Source organism: Myzus persicae, unplaced genomic scaffold, assembly GCF_001856785.1.
Source record: "Myzus persicae strain clone G006 unplaced genomic scaffold, MPER_G0061.0, whole genome shotgun sequence".
Taxonomy (NCBI): Eukaryota; Metazoa; Arthropoda; class Insecta; order Hemiptera; family Aphididae; genus Myzus; species Myzus persicae.
In genome coordinates, this window is record NW_019101834.1 from 174666 (window position 1) to 197538 (window position 22873).

At 35.3% G+C, this 22873-nt stretch overlaps 2 protein-coding genes across 4 annotated transcripts in view; both read left to right on the forward strand.

Moving 5' to 3' along the window:
- Nucleotides 1-22873, forward strand: part of LOC111030554 (protein TANC2) — a 190475-nt gene that overhangs the window by 68939 nt on the left and 98663 nt on the right. The window lies entirely within an intron of this gene.
- LOC111030555 lies at nucleotides 2081-4092 on the forward strand. The gene is made up of 2 exons (XM_022310103.1): nucleotides 2081-2424; nucleotides 2741-4092. Exon 2 carries the CDS (start codon nucleotides 3305-3307, stop codon nucleotides 4058-4060), a length of 756 nt encoding a protein of 251 aa, XP_022165795.1. The 5' UTR covers nucleotides 2081-2424; nucleotides 2741-3304; the 3' UTR covers nucleotides 4061-4092.

Consider the following 22873-nt stretch of genomic DNA (forward strand, 5'->3'; position numbering starts at 1 on the left):
ACTATTTTTATCGCAATCATTTTTTCAGTTTTTCTCTATTAAAATTTTGGTAAAATAATATTATTAAAAGTGTTCGGAAACTAAAAAAATCAAATTTCGAACGATCAGCTTACTAACTGCTGTAAACATTTAAAGTTTGATGACCAGAGTAGTGAACCAACATTTTGCGGTGGTGTATCCCTATATATTATAATCACTCCGCTCCGCTCGGCATAACTTCGAAATACTTTAGTTATTAACTAGTATATAACTACTTACCTAGTAAACTGCTGGTCCGAAATTTGTTTTTCATCGACCGGCATAGTCCGAATAATATTCTACTGAAACCTGAATAGTTTTTGAAGTGACGATTATGGATGTCTTCCGTCAAATGCGGATCGACCGGTATTATTTATAGACGACTTTTCAATTACAGAAAACTCGGAACGCGTTTCGCCGTCACCACATCGCACGTCTCGAAAGATCTGCTAAGTCGCCATTACTATTTATTAACGATTGATTTAAACATACTCTCGGAGGTGCCTATAATATCGTGTCTCGGATCGTCGGTGCAGTCGGACAGAAACCGCGGCGATGACGTCATTCCGCCGTGTGTGTCGTTGCAGATATTATTTCGAACACGGTATCAGGTATACAACATTATTGAGATGCCGAGCCGCCGAGTGTAATATGTAATGGGTTTCCGCGGTCGCACACGAAATACAAATATAGATTTTAAACATATATTATACGAGAATAATATTCTATTACACTTGCAACGCCGTAGTCTCCGGACCCTATCGCGGCACAGTGAATAACGACAGATCGTTAGTGTCGTCTTATTATATTATGTCGTATAGGTGAAGGCGTTACACGACGGGCTACACAGACTGCGGACCGCTAATGAAAAATCTCCGGTAAAGTCGTGTTCGTCTCGACGAGTCTACGTGACTATTAATGTACACACGTATCATTATATAGACACAGCAGAGTTCCAAACTGTCGAGTGTCGGTGCATAGATGATACATATTATATATATATAAATAAATATTACTATTAAGACGAGGGACAGACCAGACTGCCGCCCATTACGGCTGTTTGCGTGCGAGTGATCGATACATTTATATTTTTGGACCCTCCGGTGACGATATGATCATAGAGCGGAGGATAATGTATTGTACCAGTGCGTTACCGTGGTACATCGAGACGGTTACGCTCGAGTTTAGGACCGTACACACGGGCGGAGGTGATCGGCGGACCGATTCCCGAGCACCCCAAAAGTTCACGAGCATTATTGTTCCGTTGCAGTTTCCGTCGTGGTCGTATATACTGGTTCGTTATTGTTTTCAAATGGTTTTTAAATTTCATTCTGTTTTTTTGAGGCCCACTTTTGGAGTCCACGTTAAGTTCTTATCTTTGGCACGACCCGCCTCGTCTCGGTACTCGTTGACTATCGATTCGTATATGAGTGCAAATGGGTTGTTCTGCAGAGTACTTTCCGACTCCATGAAAACCCTCGAAAGACATTTTTTCTCCGATAATTCAATATTCATACACTTAACATTTGGTTTTCTGGAAAAAGTCTAAGGAAATTGTTGTTGAAGAATTTGACGGAGCAGTTCAAAATCTCTGTGATGATATAAATATATAACTTATAATATTAGGAGAATAAATTAATTTCTATTTTAATAGAGACAAAATGTAAGTTGTTACATAACTTATTCATTTTTGAGGAAAAGTTCACATTATTTTAGGCGTCCCTTTAAGTATTTCATATTTGCACAGCCTATCAACTTGGACTTGTTTTATCTCCTTCTATGTGTAGTTGCAATGTAGATTATAACGACAAAGGCTAACGACACGTTGTCATGACGTCATGACGGCTCTGCTGCAAATTTAAATTGTTGCTTTTATTTTTATATTAAATTATTTATCACAGTTAAAAAGTTATGTTCCGATGAAAAAAGAAGGGTATACTATTATAGGTATGTGGAGAAAATTTGATTTTTAAAAATAGTTTCATTTAACCTTTTGCCCAGTACGTAATTATGGGTACCCCGACAAAATATCGCCGGTAAAATATCGCTTGACCAAAATATCGCAACTAAAATATCGCGAAACCATTATATCGTAAAGAAATAATACAGCCGTACATTATTATCGCGTCTGTAAATTGCGTTTGATTTAATCTTATCTAATCGTATTCACCTTTTAGCTAGCAATGCATTCAAGTATACTGGTTTTTCATTTTATAATTTTTATTTAGTAATACTTCGTAGTTCGTACTGTCACCGTGACACTTTTATACAGTTTTACAGAGTTTTTTTTTTATTCATTTTAATTTTAAATGGAGTTGAATTTTTTAAAAACTGCAAAAGGCAAAAATTTATTAGTCCATAACGGATATACTTTACTACTAAGAAAAATATGGTGCTGATTCCAAGGTAAGATAAATAATATTACTTATTATTAGAATAATCTGTGTTCCCATTAATTATTAATAAAGACCGGATTTATTTATTTAAAGACATTTTGAAGGATATAGCAGAGTTTTGGCCACCTGCATAATTTATAATTTTTATTTTTTATTTTTTATTATATTCGTAATTTATTATTTTTTTTTTTTATATTTTATTATAGTAAATGTATTATTAATCGTACATTTTTATATAAATTATTGGTTATAGAAAATACAAAATGTGGCGGGAAATTTATAATTGTGTGTTGCCACATTTATTTACAATTATTTATTATTTTCAGATTATTTGGAAGTGCAGTCAATATGCCAGTAAAAAATGCCGTGGAAGGTGTCATACACAATCAAATAACGTTGTTTGGGACTCTGACAATCACACTCATTTACCGGAGGCATCCAGATTGGCTGCAATCCAATTTATATCAGAAATAAAAGAAAATGCAACAACTTCTACTAGTACTTCAGCGTCAGTTTTAGCTTCAACTTCAAAAGAACTACCTCGTGAAATAATTTCTTATATTCCAAAAATTGACTCCCTAAAAAGAACAATTCAGCGAGTACGGAAGAAGGAATTTCCAACTTTACGCCCTAATTGTGTGGAAGAACTAACAATTCCTGATATATATCAAATAACAGATAAAAAAGAAAAAATTTTATATTTTGACTCCGGAAGTGAAAACATACGTGTTTTGGTATTTTGTACTGAGGATAATTTGAAAATATTAAAAAAATGTTCACAATGGTATGCGGATGGAACATTTAAATCTGCTCCGCCACTTTTTAATCAGTTTTTTGTAATTCACGGAAAATTAAATGACGGATCCATATTCCCATTGATATACAGTATAATGACTCACAGAACAGAACAAGCTTACGATATTTTGTTTAATTTTCTAGCTGATGAACTTGGAGAGTTCGAACCAGAGTCTATCATGACAGATTTCGAAATGGCTTCTAGAAAATCATACAGTAAGTGTTTTCCATCTACAAAACAACGGGGTTGCTACTTTCATCTAATGAAAGCTATTTGGAAAAAAATACAAACAATTCCAGAAATGCAAAAGTTGTACAAGGAAAATATAATTTTCTCTTCAAAAATTCGTTATTTTGCTTCTCTGGCTTTTATACCACCATCAGATGTTTGTGATGCTTATGAAAAAATATTAAAATTAGATTTTTTTGTTAAAAATAATCAAATTATTTTTCCTTTCCTAACATACTTTGAGGAGACTTGGATTGGTACTAAAAAACGAGGACGAAGATATCCTCCGTTATTTCCTATACCTCTATGGAATGTATACGAGGCAATACAAAGTGACTGGGATAAAACAAACAACATATGTAAAGGATTTAACAACGGATTTGCTCATTTACTTTCAGCTCAACATCCTTCAATCTATAAATTTATAAACGGTTTGAGGCGTCAACAAAACCTAACGGAAATTAAAAACAGTCAAAGTATAGTAGGAAATCCAAATAAGCCAAATAAAAAGAACAAGACAGTTAGTTGGGCTGAACGAGTAAAGAAAGTAGTAGCAGATTATCATAATCGAGAGTTTGAAGATTATCTTCAAGGTATTTCTTTGAATATATATTTCCATTAATTAATATACATATTTTATTTTTTTTAATACTAAAATCAATTTTATTAAATTATACATATTTTTATAATTTTTATCAATTCTACTATATATTAATACAACAATATTATATGCTTGAAATATATTATTTATTTATAATTAAATTACTGCTATATTTCATGCTGGCGATATATGTACTGGCGATATTTATTCCATGCGATATCATGGTTTCGCGATATTTTAGTTGCGATATTTTGGTCACGCGATATTTTACCGGCGATATTTTGTCGGTGATTCGTAATTATGTGTTTTTACTTTTAATTTATATACATTTTACAACATTTTATAACATTTATTCTTGTGTAAAATAAAGGTATTATTGTAATAAACGAATTTCTCGATTATGATTTATCGGACACAAATTGTGTGTGCTGACTTTTTTTCGTCAGGACTCAGAACACAACTAGTGGGTTACTTTGGGTATCTCACAAAAATATACCACAGATACACACAACTCGTGTAGATTTAAAAAAAAACTGAGGGACACAATTCCGTGTTGGGACTCAACTCGTTTGCAGCCCTATGTACCATAATATAATCGTGGTAAAATAATAACAATAATAATAATAATGAAAACTTATTAACACGAGTGGAAACGTCATTTGATTTTCAATCGGACGGGCTGGTAATATTATTATAATTGAAACCTCGCTAGCGGACAAAAACATAAAAATCACGTCGCGCGCATTGCGAAAACAAACGTAGGGACAAAAAAAAATCTTTTTTCCGCATATTATTATAATACCTACGGGTTTTACACGTGATATTATATAGGTTCACATTCGGTGTGTGAACGAACCATTTCTGCGGCACGTTTTCCACGATTACACCTCGGCGGACACTGCTGCTGCGGTGATTATACGACTTCTCACATACCCGCGTAAAAGTGAAAAAAAATCCGTATAATTAAAGCCGATGCGTGTGTGTGTGTGTATGTGTGTGTGTTGTATTCCGACACTGACAATCGTACGCGCACAAAGTCGGATTATGTTTTTCGTTATTTATTCGAATGCTTTCTCACGCGGCTGGCGAACATCTACCCGCGACGACCGAATGTAGGTCAAATCGTGATCAATTACCCGACGGACATCGCCTGCGCATAGTTAAAATATACACAATATATACCTTCCGTGGCTCAGGTCGGACGTCCATCCACATGTACGACGATCTCTCGTCAACGAAATTTGGTCGATTTTAAAACAACAACAACACCAAACCACAGTCATTACGAGTTGACCAATATTATTAGTGTTTGACCGCACGCACATCATTGTATAATATTATTATTCATGATAATATACTTCCTAGGTGAAAATTAAATTGCCGATTTCTACTCTCGTGCGTAGAATTGTATAAGATTCGAAAATTGTTCGAAGAGCTGTTTTTAAATGTTAAACCGTCGAAATAACCCAACTGTGTGATGTTGTACAATGTACATGATCGCGAATTCATTCACAGCTATGACGTTGATTATAAACAGAACGAAAATAGGAGTTATGTTATAATATTGAACACTTCAACATTTGACGCACAGATGTTGGTGGCGACGGATGACGCGTGCACTGGTGCACTGTACGGTGTATACAAGATGTTTTAAAAATTATCGAAGCCATTGCAGTCATCGCAGTGTCGTAGTGTGGATTGAAAACAATAATATGGTATCATCTCTCATAGTAAGTTGCTTGGTGGTTCACGATGTTAGTAAACCTATGTAGATAATAGGCAGGGCTTTGCATCCGATTTAACCGGAACCAGAGACCCCAAAAATATCCAACACTCTCATGTAACCAGAACGATTTTCTCTTATTGAAACACTGAAATATTACAACCGAAACCAGAATAATTTTTTAAGTTTGATGTGACAATAATGTGTACATAATTGAGAATGTATTTTTGAGGGTAATAATACTTCTATAAAATAATAAATTTCTCGTTATCGACATGTTATAACTTAAATGATGTATTATCATATGCTTTGTTCCATCCATCATTGAGCAGTGTACACTGTGGTACCTTTTTATCTGAAATATTTTATGAAATTAAACAATATCCTATACAAACTAAAAGATTTTGTACCTACATAATTTTAAAACCAAGTTTTTCCCGAACAACTCATCACCCACATTAACCCATGTCAACCCGATTAATAACGGTCACGAGTACCTAATCGTCTGTTTGAATTTTTTATTCCGGTGTTTGAACAACCAAATACCCTGCGCCTATATATCCAGCTCCAGAGGCCCGACGCTCGAATAAAATATGATTCGTGTGCAAAGCCCTGCAGCCTTTACTCGGCTGTGAAGTTTCTTTGTCGGAGCAACGTGCATAATGGAGTAAACGAACACGCGGACTTAATCCATACTTGCGAGTTCGCTCCATACAATATTATTTATTAACTATTACTCGAGCACGCGAACACATGGCAAAAATGGGAATGATCAAGGGAGCTCCCGAGCGGATTAAACGTCTAGCAAATCCCATTTGGGATGATGTGAACACGTCTGTTTTCGCCATCCCCCAGGAGACCGTAGTTATTCTTCGTCGTCGCGATCTCCTCCTATCTCATTACCACCCTCCCCCCACCCAGTCGGTATCGTACATTGTTTTCAAGTTTCCGCCGCGACCAAAGCCGTCCCGCAGAGCCCTATGAACCCCCCTCCCCCCACACCCTGTTTACGCGGGTCGAGCGGGTCGTTTCGTAATCGGACGCTGCAAAATAACGACTTTCGCCCGACGTTCAAAACGTATAATACGAGTATTGAATAAACGGTTTCGCGAAAAGCGTTTGGAGTTCGGACGAAAGGGTGCAGAAGGGTACACGCCGCAAAGTGCATGCACATAGTCAAAAGTTATGGTCCGCTATAGTCAAACGCTTATTGATGAGGCCGAAAACTGTTCGCATAAATCAGTATTCCGGCCGTAAAGTCTGAAAAAAAAAAAACAAAAATCCGCCTTTATGGAAAAACGAAAATCGCGAAGAAAACAAACGTGATTATCCTTTGCACAGTGATGCTCGGATCGCGGGGTACACGCGATAGACGAATAAACGAAAATAAAATTAATTTTCTCGGACAATACGAAAACGCCACCCGTCACCCGACCCGTTCGTTTGTCTCTACATGCAATTACAATAATATTATGTACTGGTGCATTAGCAGGTGCGCCTCATGAGTTATAATAATCGTATAGTGTACACCCGACACGGTTTCGAACCTTTTAATCGTCGATTATTGGCGCGGGCAATGGAGCGAGTGCGGCGGTAAATGATTACGACAACAATGATAATAATATACCCGCGACGTGCACTGCGATAATTAAATAAAACCGTCGTCGTCGTCTCTTAAATAAAAAAAAATAAAAAAATGCTAATCGCCTTCCAGAGTTGTGCGATCGGAGTTCGTTTCGGTTTATTTACATTTCTTCGCGGTGCACGTATATGTATAATATACTTATTGCGCCGGGTGGGTAATGGGTAGGTATTATATATATATATATATACGACGTATTAAACACACTTTATGCACATTACGATGTGTAGGTAGGTAGGTAGGTAGGTAGGTAGGTAGGTAGGTAGGTAGGTACTTGTATAAATATTTCTCAAACGAGCTGGAAACGTTCCAGCAGGATAGACGCGCGTTACAACAACAATAAACCTAAACCGATACGCATATATATATATAATATATATGTATATAGGTATATACTCGGAGTATATTATTATTATATTATGGTGCTCGCGGGGTATATATTATCATTTTGTACGTGTATATGCACGCAGGTACGGTCTTTAATTGGATAAATTGCATATAATAATAATATGAACTAATGGAATTAATCGTCCGGCGTTATCGGCGACGACGGAACGTTTCTTTTTTTTCGCACACTCTAGATTATCCCTCGCCCCTCCACAAGCCCCTCCCCTCCCCCCCCCCAAGTGGCGTCCCCTCCTCTTGCAGGTGTGCAAAGTTTTTACGCCCCGGCGTTAATGCTCGACGCGGAGAACCCCGACCGCCCGGGTCGGACGATTTTCCGGCGGTTTTACGGTATCCTCCGCGGCCGTTTTCCGGGCGAAGGCATAATTTGTCCGCTCATACGTATTTATACTATACTTGTACAAGGCGTATGATGTATATGACTGCGCATAAACGACCTATGAGCTTAACGGCCGTGCTAAAGTATCGTGCAGAGCGGAGTACCTTAATATACATTATTATTATTATTATTATTATTATTAAATTGTGTGAACGTTATTATACCCGAACTCCAGCCGACAAACCTTGACCGAAAACTCTCGTCTCTCATCTCCGTTTTTTTTTTCAATTTCTTCCGCTCGTCGAAAATCATTCGTTCAATCATTTGATAATAGACGGAAGTCCAATTTGGAACGGAATCGCGATTTTCTCGCCCAAATACGTAATGAGGCCTATTATTAATAATCTCCAATTATATTTTTTGTAATTGATAAGCTGCAGTATATTCATCATTAGGTATATGTGCCAACGACACGTTAAGCATTATTGTTGTTATACCCCCCCCCCCTCCTTCACACACACACACACACACACAAATAATATCGTAAATTTAAATACTTCGTACACCCCCCTCATACCTAGGCATATTATTATGATACACTTTACAATGTCGTATAATACCGTGATGTTCGATCATGAGCCACCAAACTTCAACTACGGGTATAGAAGTTGTGGTCGGTTTTTATGACCACAAGTTATGCGGTAGATATTGAAGGGTTGATATATAATATTGTATAAATACTTTTTTTTTGCGCAGCTCGGGTGTATGATATTATATGCAGCCTATACATGCACGATGTATCAATTTTAAATTATTGATTCAATGTAGATTTGAGAAAATGCAATTTTAAAATCTGTCTGAAAATGTCTATGGTATTGATTAAAGACACTTTCGAGCATACTATTCAATTTTTACACATAATCATAATGTATAGGTAATGTATGATAAACAATTTATATGGTGTGCACTACATGCTCGAATGTGGGTACGAGTTATTTAATCGTAACGTTTTACATCATCGCATTGTGGTAGTTACAAATTTATATAATTATTTCAAATATTTTTTACATGCAGGAATGTACATCAAAAGTGTATATTATATATAATAACATATTATGTAATGTATCCCTAAAAAATATAAGTATTAATCGTTTGAATAAACATCATACTCATCTGTGGCCTGTGGGTATTATGTACTATCTACGTATGATTCAAATATTATTTATTTTATATTTTATCTCCCTGACATTTTTATAATCATCCCTTACGTTTTTACATCAACGACGGAGTATCGAAAAACTTCAAATAATTATGGTTGTACCGTACACGGTATGTCGGCATACGGTATATATTATATATAAATTGTAATAAAACAGGGTCAACTATACAGCGATTCATCGACAACGACAAACTTAATATAATATTCGAACTATTCCAGTCGTAGATTGGATGACTGTAAGTAGGTATAAAAATGATCGGTTGGTTAATGATTTAGTGTCAACAACAGAAATCCCTCGGCACTGCGCACGGCAACACATCCGTCCGAAAAAATCTTTTTTTTGGTACTAAAATGATCGGTGCCTAGGTTTTTCCGTGTTTGTAGTTACCACTGGGTTACGGTATAACCTAACGACAGCACGCGTTTCCTGCCGCAGGTCCACGCAATCGACAAGCATCGCTACTTTGGGTTTGACAAAGGCTTTGGACTCTACTCCGAGTATCGTGTGGGATGGCACATAAGTGGACATCTCGGGTGTCGCAACAACACAACGTTTGGCTTGGAATGGTAGATTTTCGTCAGACGAACTTGAGCGAAAAAGCTAACACGTCTCGTCGCCTCGTCCATGTGCATGTGGCTTGAAGAATCTGAAGACGCGACCAATGACCGGCGTCTAGGTTCTATACCGTGTGTGTGGTCACCGCCTGGTCGGTTACGACAGCATCCGCTTCCTGGTGAAGGTGCACACAACCTTCCGGAACCGGAACATTGGGTTTGGTCAGGACTTTTGACTCAGCCATGACCATCGCCGTGTGGATGGAGCACAGATGTCCATCTCGGGGGGTCGCAACGTTTGGCGTGAAATGGTAGGTCGTCTAGTCGCCTCCTATACAATAAATGTATTCAAACTATGATTTTAAGTAGGTACGTATAACCTACATGTACACTTATAAATACCATATTTTAAATTATTAATAGATTTATTTATGTACTATATATATTTAAGAAGAGTGTCCAGCGGCGATATACACTTCTGTTTTTCAAATGAGACCAACCTTTTTTTACTGTAAATTGTTAGGCACACGATTTTTTTGAAAGTTTTTTCGCGTTTAAGGAAAAATGGATGATAGTTTACTTGGCAGAACACCGTGTATACATTATGTATTTTAATAATTCATTATCGCGAGGGTATATTTTTGAATGCAAAATCTGCGCGCACGTCGATTACACTCACGGAGTTGGGTTCTCTCTGAATCGCAAATATTGTTTCCTACATAATATAAATGCGAATTCACAATAATAATATTTCAAATGCGCCCGCGATGATAATGTTCCAACGTGCCCCCGTATGATTGTGTCGGATTTTTCCGAGTATGAGGAGAAGTAGAAGACTGCACAACGTCGATTGTATTGCCTACGCTTAAAGTATCCCGTTTGCGTGATCTCAATTTTTTTTTCTTACTTTACATATTATTATGCAGCTTTCGTCATATATATATATATATAATATATACAATATATATATACGTATCTATGTCTTAGACGGTTGGTGGAAACTGCGACAATTTTGTGGGAGAAAAAAAAACGGTTTGGAGTAGAATAATTTATTTCTCTTTGATCGGTTACCGCATTATGTCTTTCCATTATGAGCTGCATTATATAATACCGGTTTCGGATAACGACTTGAGGGCGTGCTCACAGTCGAGTCATGAGACAAAGCAAAGGACACCGATCAGAAATAAAACTGCTGCAGAGACCCGAGGTCTGAACGTATTTTTAAGTCGCCGCCGCAATAACGCGGGGATTTTAATTGGAGTGATGCGCGATCGGCATAATACGTACATAATGCGTGCGTGTGTGCACACGGAATAAATGACAATGTCCAATTGCGAAAGCATTTCTCAAATGACCACGATTTATAATAAATAATAATGTATATATATATATATATATATATATACGAGCAAAAGGAATAATATAACGTATAAATTCTCAGCCGTCGCGTATATCCATTAAACAGGTTACGCGATAGATCCAAATGTACGTATATGAGCGTTTAAATAATAATTATTATTATTGTACAGAACGACTGCAAGCCGGTGAAAATATATATACGTATAGTTGATCCGTTCCCTATACTTACCTATTAATATGACATGACCATTTTTCGTGTTTCTATATATCATGTATACATTAGGTACATGTAAGCTCACACTCCCAAAAAAATCGGTCCGGCTGTGGACGTTGTGAGCGCCTCGTCCTTCAAACGAAATTAGATATCACTATTAAACACAATAATGCGTATTATACGTACGTTTTAAATAACAGGCCCCGTCAAGTTTTATTCATCACGACTTCTGTCGGTAGGCACAACAGCAACTGCAGTAGAAGCCGTAGTGCTCGTGTTGAAATTCGAGTGATTAAACAATATATATTTAACGCGGTTGGCCGTTCACTTTTTGTCGTTAAAAAAAAAACCGCATGGTTGGGTGAGTTGTACGAACTTTGAAGTCTCGACGAAACTCATTATTCCGGTCATTCCTCACGTCCAGATGAATATTTCGAGAAAAATTTTTTTTTTAATTTATGAGCTCTTTGAGTACAAGGACCAATAAGGAGACTGCAGAGTAAATCGACCTTTTTATAATTTATATCGTCATGTAAGTTGAGAACGGCGCATAGTGAAAATCTTAAATGATATATATATTATTACATTGTACGGTTGATATGCTCACGATATCCATCTCAAATTATTATAATAATTATTCTTCTGTTTGAGCAGACCGCATACCCGCTCGTATTTGTAATGTGCAAAAAAATATGTCAATGACGTCACTCATGACCAGTCCGCGTAAGTCCGCGCATTTGCATATCGATCTTGCGAATTCGTATTAAATGACAGGTGACATGGAAAACCGCTTCGTGTGACGCGAGCATTCAAAATAAATGAAAATTTATTTGATTGCATACTTCCAGGTTTTCGGCATATTTGGCATATTATGGCCTATAATTGTGCGTTTATTTACATTTGAAGAGCATTTGAAATGTTTCGAAGTTATTTCCAATGCATCGTTTACTTGCAGTTTATATACATATATAGTTTGAATCGAGAAGGTACCAATTTTGGTTCGATGTCAAAATCAAAATCAAAATCTGTTTGAAAATGATGTGATGAGTGTGCACAACCGTTATTGTTGATTTCGAATTTTAAGTACGTGCAATGTAATAAAAATAAAAAGTGTGCTGCAGTTTACCGCGATCGCCGACATTAAATTGTCAATAGTTGTATTTATAATAATAACACGTTTTATACACTGTACATAAGTACTGGTATATAGGCAGCTGCGTTTAGACTGTTAACTGTTTAGGGCGTGAAAATGAAAAAATCTCATTTTTTTTTTTTTATACAGCGCTGAATTCATTAAAATATTAAATAGAATATTATTACTGTTGTGATGTTGGAATCGTAACGCCACCAACAAATTAAAATATTTTATTTTTAAATGTTATTACACAATTATGATAACGACGCGACGGTTTCGCGCATTAAAGTAAATGGATATATTTTTCGAACTAGACTTTGGTCTTACGGGGCAATATTGTCTTGCGGTCGTTAAATGAAACTATAACAATAAACGGTCTAAAACAATATGACATTTTATACATCAACAGTTTTATATGTTATATAAGAAAGAAAACGTTACGCTTTATTATCATTATTTTATCCGGCCTAAGAGATTAGCATATCAGAAACTTTGTTTTCTCAACTTTACCTGTAATAAAATATTTATGAAGTATACTTAAAAAATAATGACATGGAAATGAGTTTCTAGAGCCAGTAAAAAAAAAGCAAAACTATACCTATAAATTAGAACCAAATATCATTACTAATCGGAAATTTTATGTGCAGACGTCTTTTGACCAAAACTTTAAAGTTCACATATTTTAACCGTCTGTGAATAGTTTTTAACTCGTCGGAATATACATTTATAACGTCGGTCACAATCATTTCTTTGTCCGCAAACTCTGAGGAATGCGAAAAATGGCCAAGCGCGAATTTTAAGGGTGTTTTAGCGATACTCCCTCGTCCCAAAAAAAATATTAAATATTCAGCTTTTTGATTATTTTCTGTGATCATACTCGGACGGTTTGTGACGACCTCGGCGATTATTGTTCTAATTTATCGTAAAGTGTATACTACCGATAAACATAATACAATACACAGTAATACTATACAATGTACATTTACTAATTTGGTAATAAACCGAAAATATCTAGAACTCGAAAAATTGATCGAAATAAAACTGTTGATTTGAGTTCACCGGAACCTATACATATTGTCGAATTTCAATAAACACGTTTTCAATGACTATTATTGTGTACAGACTAACTTGAGGAAATATTGTAAACTTTAGACTCAAACACGCAGAAACATGCCTATACACAGGGGCGGGTCCAGAGACATGGTTGGTCATAATTTTCAGAAAACTTTCGACATCATAATAGGTTTTTTTTGAAATTTTGTTTTCAACAGTATACGATTTTTAGAAATACGGGCTTGGGAAGAGGTCACGGCTCCTAGGGCCCCTCTTGGAGCCACCTCATCCTATATTATACAGTACGTTTATAACTAATATTATGACGTATGCTCGTTTCGTCATCTTGTTTAAATTATTATTATTATTATTGTAATAATACGAATTTTGGTCTATATACTATATAATATTATGATATTTGTTCCAAGTTCATATTATATATAAATTCGAAAATGGCCGTCGAAAACACTCGAAATTCCTAATACAAACGGCAGCACAGTCGACGACACAAACAATTATTCAATGTATATACACGTATATGACATATAATAATATTATCTACTCGCATTGTAACCGTTTATTTTTTCCGATACAATATAAGTTGTGTCGGTTGTTGACTTGTGATATCTCAGCGTGGCGAAATCGGCTTTTGTCGCGAGTCCCGATCGAATGTAATACGTGTATAATATACTGCATGTGTCAGCACTAAATATATTATTGTATTAAACGAGCATTAAATAATGACTTTTCTGCGAATTTTGATGGGTACCAAAAACTCATTTTTCGATTTTTAGTGGTATAGGTACCGCCCTTTCGACAAAACACCATCGGCGTATCATCAGCCAGGGTTATGAGAGGTGCAGCAGATACATATGATTTTTTTTTTGTTTTGTAGAGTTACAACTTACTGCAGATCGATTTATAAATCCGTTTTAAGTATGACGAAGAAGCAGATATGATATATTAAATTGTATTTTGCAAAATATCAAAAATTTTTAGTCACAACATTTTTGTAGGCATTTTTTTACACCATTGGTCAAATGTAATTTTTTGTAAACTGCTGCATGTATACATTGTATAAGTCATTTTTCTTGAATTTTATATTTCAAAATATGTTTTTTGAAAACCTTATTGCAGCCTAGTAATTAAATAAAACAATATATACTAGATATTTTCAAAAGTATAAATTATATAATTAGTTGAAATTAGTTATTTTTTATTATTAATTATTGGCTAATATCAAAAACAATTTTTCAACGCATTTTGTAATTTGATTTTTTTCACGCACACTTCGTCGTTTGTTGTGCATAATATATTATCTACACCTTTTTTTCATGTCATAAGCATCCTACCCGACAAACCCCAACGATACCATCTCGTTAAACCATATTATAATATGATGATCGTGTAATTTCGTTGCAAAATTTGTAGCATCGTACATCACATGTACCAATGTATTTAATTATGTACTTAACCTAAACTAGTGTCCATGGGCATGCGAATTCAATGACGCGCCGAACGGGTGGGCCCAGACGGCGATGACGGCCGTCGATGCTTTTCGTTAATCGACACGTCATAACCGGATATTGCAACATTGTGCTGCAATTCTACGCAAACACAGGCAAATTGCACCGGCGGAAGTCGCCTATAATAATATTACTGTTGGGGTTTTCGGATTATCAAAATAAAAATTCGGCAATCGTAACCATAGCATATTGTATCAAATTTCAGTGGACTCTCCGGTGAAAAAAAAGCAATAGTTAAAACGAAAAACAAAAACTATTTGTCTATTTATATTTTAATCGTAGACACATATTATATTGCTATGGACTTGTTGCTATGACGAGTTCGAGCTAATCTATTGTTACCGCATCATATCATTCATTAATACTGAACACACGCCTATATAGTATAAAAATAATGTATTAAAATTACAAACGTCTTGCAGTGAAGCGTTATAGAAACCATTAATGTAATATCGAGTATATAAAACAATGTACATGGATACCTACAAACGGTTACCACTACCCCGGTTCTGCAGGTGACCCACATCGCATTAAAATGCGTGTATAAAATGTGTTAAAATACGTTTATGAAATGCGTTTAAATGCGTTTGATAAATTAAAAAAAAAAATTTTAACAAAAAAAAAACACTCAACGATGCTGCAGTACAACAACCAATACGTACAGGACGCGGTCTACCCTACTGCAATAAATATAGTATCGCTGAACATGCGACGTATTATTTTTTGCACGTTCGCCCCGAGCACAGCACCCCCCCCCCCCAGCCCACCACGTGGGTGTCGATTTAACCCGAAACTACTCGTGTTACGCGACACATGCACTTGCACACACATACGCGTATCGTTACTCAAGAAGCACATGGGTACACATAAATATATATAAGTCATGTAAGTAAGCGCGTTATGCGATTACGCGGAGGTCTCGATTACCTTAACCCATATTTTTTTTCACTCGTAAATACTTCGATCGGATAGAAAGTCGACGGAAAACGCGCGCGCGAGTGTTACAAAACACAGTCGGGCGAAACAAAAATAATATTTTATAATATTATATTATACACACACGATCAATTACTATTACTCTGTGTGCTTTTTCAACACTGCCTGTGCCCGGTGTGCCATTAATAAGCCTAACCTAACCTATGCGTGTACAACCCATACCTGGCGTGAATGAGCAGCTGCCGAGTCGTCGAGTGGAAGGTTAATCGCGTCGATTTCGCACAGCAAAGGACGCGGCGTTCGAACACGATAATATCATTATTATTATTATTATTATTATTGTTATATAATACCTACCAATAACATTATAGAATATTGTGGAATATTATCGTGTGCCCGCGGGTTCAAAAGTCGCCTGCACGAAGTGCGTACATGATGATTTCGCGAGGAATTTTATTTTTTCACGGCGTCGGTGGCGACTCGCGAATCCACACAACATCGTTGCGATATTCTCTGTTCCGAGAACTGGTCCAAAAATGCAAACGCAGGCCGTCTATAAATAACAAAACGCACATAATAATGTTACGGCCGCGCAGCCGATAACGGACACCTGTTTGTAGATAATATAATAATTATACCTATCAATAGTTATTGTACTCATTAACATGTTTACGCGCAACAACGCGTTACACTATTATCGTTCATCACATATGCCCAGGTATTATATTATTATATTATTTATACCGGACGGATGCGGAGAGATCCGAACGTCGATTACAGACGCACAGTGCGGGGGCAAAGTGCCACGATCCGTTATCGGTCGATTAATTCGATTTGTTTAACGAACACGCGAGAGGAAATCGCACTGGGACGTAACACTATTTTATAAAAACGACCGAAAGAAATAAAATATACCTATCGGCGAACGACGTTTGCGGGTTCGACGACGACCACCACCACAACCGTATTAAAACACCTAATCGTAACGACGATTTCAACCATAGCGATTAGGCGTGTCAAGACAACTGTAACAATTAATAACATAATATAGTTAAGTACGTCGGCTGAGGCGAGTCGTCTCCCAAAACTGCGCCCAGAAAGTCAGGCATCACGTCGCTGGACTGCGGTGTTTTGGCGTGCTCAGACATCACCCGAAATGTTTGGTGCTTTTTTCTCATATGTTTATCAATCGCGTTACAAATACTATGATAATAGAATAGAATATATTATGTTATAGTCGTGTATGGATCCGATTTCGTGATTTTTTATTTTACTAAATTATTTTCTGATTACGCCTCTCCGTTCGAACAATGCAAAGTGATGATGAGTGATTGCTCCAATATTTAAAACACAAAAATGTTTACCAACATGTACACCCACCGTATATTATCAGCATTAATATTGCGCAAACATTGTTGTCGGATAACATTATGAATGGAAAACACCTTATACTAAGGTGGATAAATATTAAAAATATAAAATATTTTGTTTTGCTAGTACATAGTATCACAATAACCTATATCCCTAAAACGTGATATAAAAAACCACGTTAATTTGACCTCGTGTAAAAGTGGAGTAGATATGAATTTATTTCTAACCAATTGTCACCGAGTACTTTAACGCATATACGAAAAAAATAATCATGTCTAATACAATAGAAATCGCTAAAAATAAGATTCAAAAGCCCGAAAAAAATATGACATAATAATTGGTAGTAACCAAAATTCAAATACCAAAAACCGTGTATTATGTGTCAACATAATATTATGGCAACAATTTCGTCTAATAAATTCACAACTATTGCCGTAACCAGATAGATTATAGGACTATATATACATATTTAAAGACAATAATCGTAACTCAACATTATTATTATTTTAATAATTACATTTCAGGAATAATTGTTAGCTTTGCATTAATATTTTTTATTTTATAAAATGTACCTATGTCTGGTCACAATAATACTGTCATTGTGTAATTTTCACAATGCATGAATAACGGAGTTAAGACAATATTTTCCTATATTTGATCAAAAGGATGGATTTGGGTTTATTTCGTCAAATTTTAAATAAAGATTCCGTTTGAGAGTAACCTAAGTTGAGATAATTTTAAGTAATGCGTTATAATATTCTTTAAATCAAAATGTAAAAACTTCAAAAACGAGTTTTCGTTGTTTCACAACAATTATTGTGAATTAGATGAAAATATTATCAATTATGTATTATACATTTATACCAGCATGAAAAAAAATTAGTCTGTATTTTAAATCTGCAGGTCATCTGTGTAATGTCCTCCCCGAAACTTTGGCCACTTCTTGTCAAGCCAATTTCGTGTACTTCGGATGATTTTTATTTCTCGCTGTTGCCAAGAAAACAATATTATTACTTGATCTAATCCAACCGCAACCCGTCGAACCGTTCATAATGCGTGATGCTCACCACGGGCTTGTATTAATTCATTGGGTTTTTGCTTAAAAATCAGCCCATTTCACCAGTGACCATTGTTTTTGGGGTCTTTATCTGTAAAGATGATATTTTTCTAATAATGATAAACTGATTTAAAAAAAAGTCAGTACACCAGATTACGGTCGTTTTGAGCACGTCACGAGTATACGATATAAAAATTTAAATTTAAACACATAATATTTTAAAAGATGGTATTACATTATATCATAAGACTTTTTCCCGGACCTTAGGTTTTAGGTCGTTAAACCCGGTATATGTCACTAGTATACCGGTGTCCGTTATAAACGATTTCCACTGCGTGTCATCGTATATAACGCAATCATTATTATGCGTATAAATAATTTACAGTCCGAATAAAGGGTGCCTGTGGTTTTTTTCTACTGTATCGGTCTCGGTAAAAGTCAATACGGTTTAAAGAGCCACTGCAGTTGTAGTCGTAAGTTTTATGCTCGTGTACGGGCGTATATTATGTACATAATAATGTGTGGTTTAGGGTCTCGTCTTCTTAGAAAAAAATAAAAACAATTATTATGGTCTGCGCTCCGAGCAAACACGAACAAGGCGTTTTGCCGTCGGAGAGCAAAGTATTAATTTCTATTTAAAAACATCCGGTACGTCTCACCATGTAGCCGGTTCAATCCCTTCGACATAATAAAATAAATGTGTCTTTAGCCGATGGTCTTCCGCGCGACGTGTGGGCTTATAGCTTAATAATAATTGTCGGCTTTCGTTGACGACGCGCAAAAAATAATTATTGAATTATTGAAATACGCGGACGAGCTATATTACGCTATAGGCGTCTATTATAATATTTAATCGTCATTTATATCGTGTTCCGTCTATACTTTATGTACAGCAATAGCATTATAATTACGTATTGCGATCTCTGTAAATAGATACGATAGGCAGTGTGAAGTGTAAAATAAAAAAAATGATTTCTGAATCTCGAAGGCAGTGTTATCGTACAGCCGAATTCAAATCGACTATAATAGGTGAGCTTAACCCGTGGTATTTGAATCTATTCGCATAATATTACAATACACTTGTATATCTATTTTAGTACTATGTTTTTTAGATAATAAATTAATATTGACTACTAAATGTTTCGCCGCATAAACGAATGTATATAATACAATATTATTATACGCTGTGATACAACTATATATAACGGCTAACCTGCTGTATTTATGAAATTAATGTTTCACGTAGGCTTCATTCGACATCCTGTTCGTTTATTAAAAATATGTAAATAGTGATCACGAAAAATTAATCAGTTTTAATCTAGTGGGCCGCGTACAGATGCATGAAAATACAATAGTTCACATTATTGAGGTCAGATAGGCGTTGTATATATGGGTACTTTGTACTATTGTATTATATACCTGCTAAATGAAATCTTTACAACTTTAAATCGATTATGTATTACGGTAATATGCCCACTAATGTTATTGGTAATTATTGTTTTTTTCATATTACAAACGTATGTCATATTATAATGTTTGCGTCTCGGGCCTCCGATCAAACGTATGCGTGATGTGTACCTGCTTTCGCGTGTTAGCATTATTAAATTGATGACAAATCGTCGAGCTAACAAAACCAGATTTTGATACTTTTATACGCCTAGTCATGATGTACAAGTATATTGCACCGTTGCGTTTTAAAAATTAGATTTCTACTCAATTTTATTATTTAAAGTATATATTTAACTACATGATATATTATATGGTTTGCAGACAGGTACTAATGACTTAGAATCGCGACCTTCATACATACTTATGAATAATTAATTATATTTTGTTCAATGGAGTTCCCAAAATGTTTTATGATTTATACTTATAATTATATATAGTACAACCTGTTGTTTTATTTTTTCTGCTCTACATAAAAAGGTAGGTACTAGAAAGGCTGAGATTATTATGTTATAAAGTAAATAACAGTTTAATATAATTATATAATTAATGATATTATATTAATACACAGTCAGCTCCTCGTGCAGTTTCTTGAATCGTGTACATGTAAGTGTCTTTTAATTTTTTTTAGGATTTGTTATATAATACTATGTTCAATCATCGATTATAGAATTGTCTATTCAGTAATTGGCTACATATATGTTTTATACAAACCATATATGTATTTAATATAATGTTCTTATATCTGTATACACCATAAACAGACTGAACCGATAAATTCTTTTAATTGTTATTATATAATTTAAGTCATACCTTAAAACAACTGATAATATACGAGAAATTAAAGTTTCGAAGAAAACAAGTGATATTAAAAAATGCAATGTTTTTTTTTTATAAACAAAATTGATTACATTTTTATACATCAAATGATTAGAATGCATTATTGCATTGTTGCACTCTAGTTTATTTACAAATTTTACAATCAATGATAAAATGTTTTCATTACGAGTTCATTTTTATTACATTATTTGTGTGTTATATAATTGCTTTTTTCAAAAAACACCCAAAATGTCAGTGCTGTTATGCTTCCACGTTTCATATTATGTATTTCTACGTGTGTTATGTTTTTTATTGTTAAATCTTAACTACAATAATAAATTGTTAATTTCAGGAAATTACTGTAGACTCATCTCTCTTAATTATATTATAATACATGCTTCATTTGAGAAAAAGTCATAAATTAAATAATATTCGCAATCTTAATGATTACTTTAAAAAGTATCGGTAGGTATAGTCATAGTGAAAATAAGATCCTTTGATACAGGACATTCCCAATAGACAGATCGCATAGAAACAACGAAGCAAAAATTCTACTTCGATCAGCCAAAAGTATGTTCCCTCGAGGGAAAAACCCAGCACGATATTCAATATTTTTCGCTCTCTAGTTTAACAACAATAAATTGTTGTGTAAGTTTGTTTTTTATTTTTCGATTTTACTTTTAAACTTATTGAAGATTAGAATAATTTAAATATTTTGAAAATCACAAGCAGTATACATCCCGACCATTTGACTTTTACCATGTATTACCAGACATCTCGAGATTGGACTAAAAATAATTTAATACCGATTATATTCTAATTATTTCGCATGCTCAATTCAATGTTATCAATTAAGCCTAACTAAAATATACGGATAATACTTTAAGTAACACATTCTAAAACTCAACAGAAAAAGTTACATTATTTTCCCATAAATACACTTAAAAGTTAGTCGGTAGTTGGTAACCAAAAACTAAAGTTACAAAAGCCACACTATATATTATTTTTTATGTATTTGATCGATTTTATCAGTTATTTAAAACCGGCAAAACAAATTCGAATCAAATGTACCTACTACCTATACCCAGTATACCTACATTGCGGTTTAATGGTAAACGGTGGTGAGCACTTCTTTGTGATGACCACCCTGTACAACCGCGACGGCAGGACGATCATTATACACCAGCAGCCATTGTCGTGAACACGTCGTCACGAAAATATTAGAAATTGTTCGACAAACTGTTGTAATACACTTCTATCTATTGTAATAAAAAAATACGCCGCCCGGGCTGGTCGCGGGCACATCATACTAGGCATATCGTTGTGCACTAATAATAATAATAATAATAATAATAATATATCACGTCGTCTTCGTTTTCGGGTAACATAATACACGTCGACGACCATTATGATATTATTATAACGGCGGGACGTATAATTACGCGGCTTAGAAGGGTTATTTCGGACGTTCGTAGTCGTCATCGTCACCGCAGACTCGTTATAACATTCGATTTGTCTATATATATATATGTATGTATACACGTGTCTAAAGTGTCCCCCCCTAACTTTTGATATTGCCCCGGACCGATGCGTTTCGTGTGTGTCGTCGAAGAATTTTTTTATTTATTACTCATCAAGCGCCGTATTAAACCTGTTGTACACCACAAACACAAGTGTGCAGTGTTACCTATATACTATTGGTTGCAGTTGTGTCGCGGTTTGTCCTCGCCTACATCGATTATTTTATTATTATGGCGACACATATTGTGACTATTGTATTTTAGTGACGACAATAATAACACTATTAAATCATTCTCCTACGACCCATCGACACCGCCTCGTCATCGCATCATTGCTGGCTGTGATGTGATTCTTGCTCGACAAACAAACGGAGGACGCGACGTTTTATCTGAGCTGGAGCGGAGAATGTTATCGCGAGCGATTGCACGTGACTTGCATACCTGATGATGGTTAATCTTCAGGAGAGCAGAGAAAAAACGCTCCCCGCCGACGCCAGCGAGTCGTTGTCATTCCGAGCGATTACCTACCGGCCGT

Excerpts from the sequence above, each read along its gene's own strand:
- LOC111030555 (XM_022310103.1), top strand. The coding sequence starts at position 3,305 with ATGACTCACAGAACAGAACAAGCTTACGATATTTTGTTTAATTTTCTA.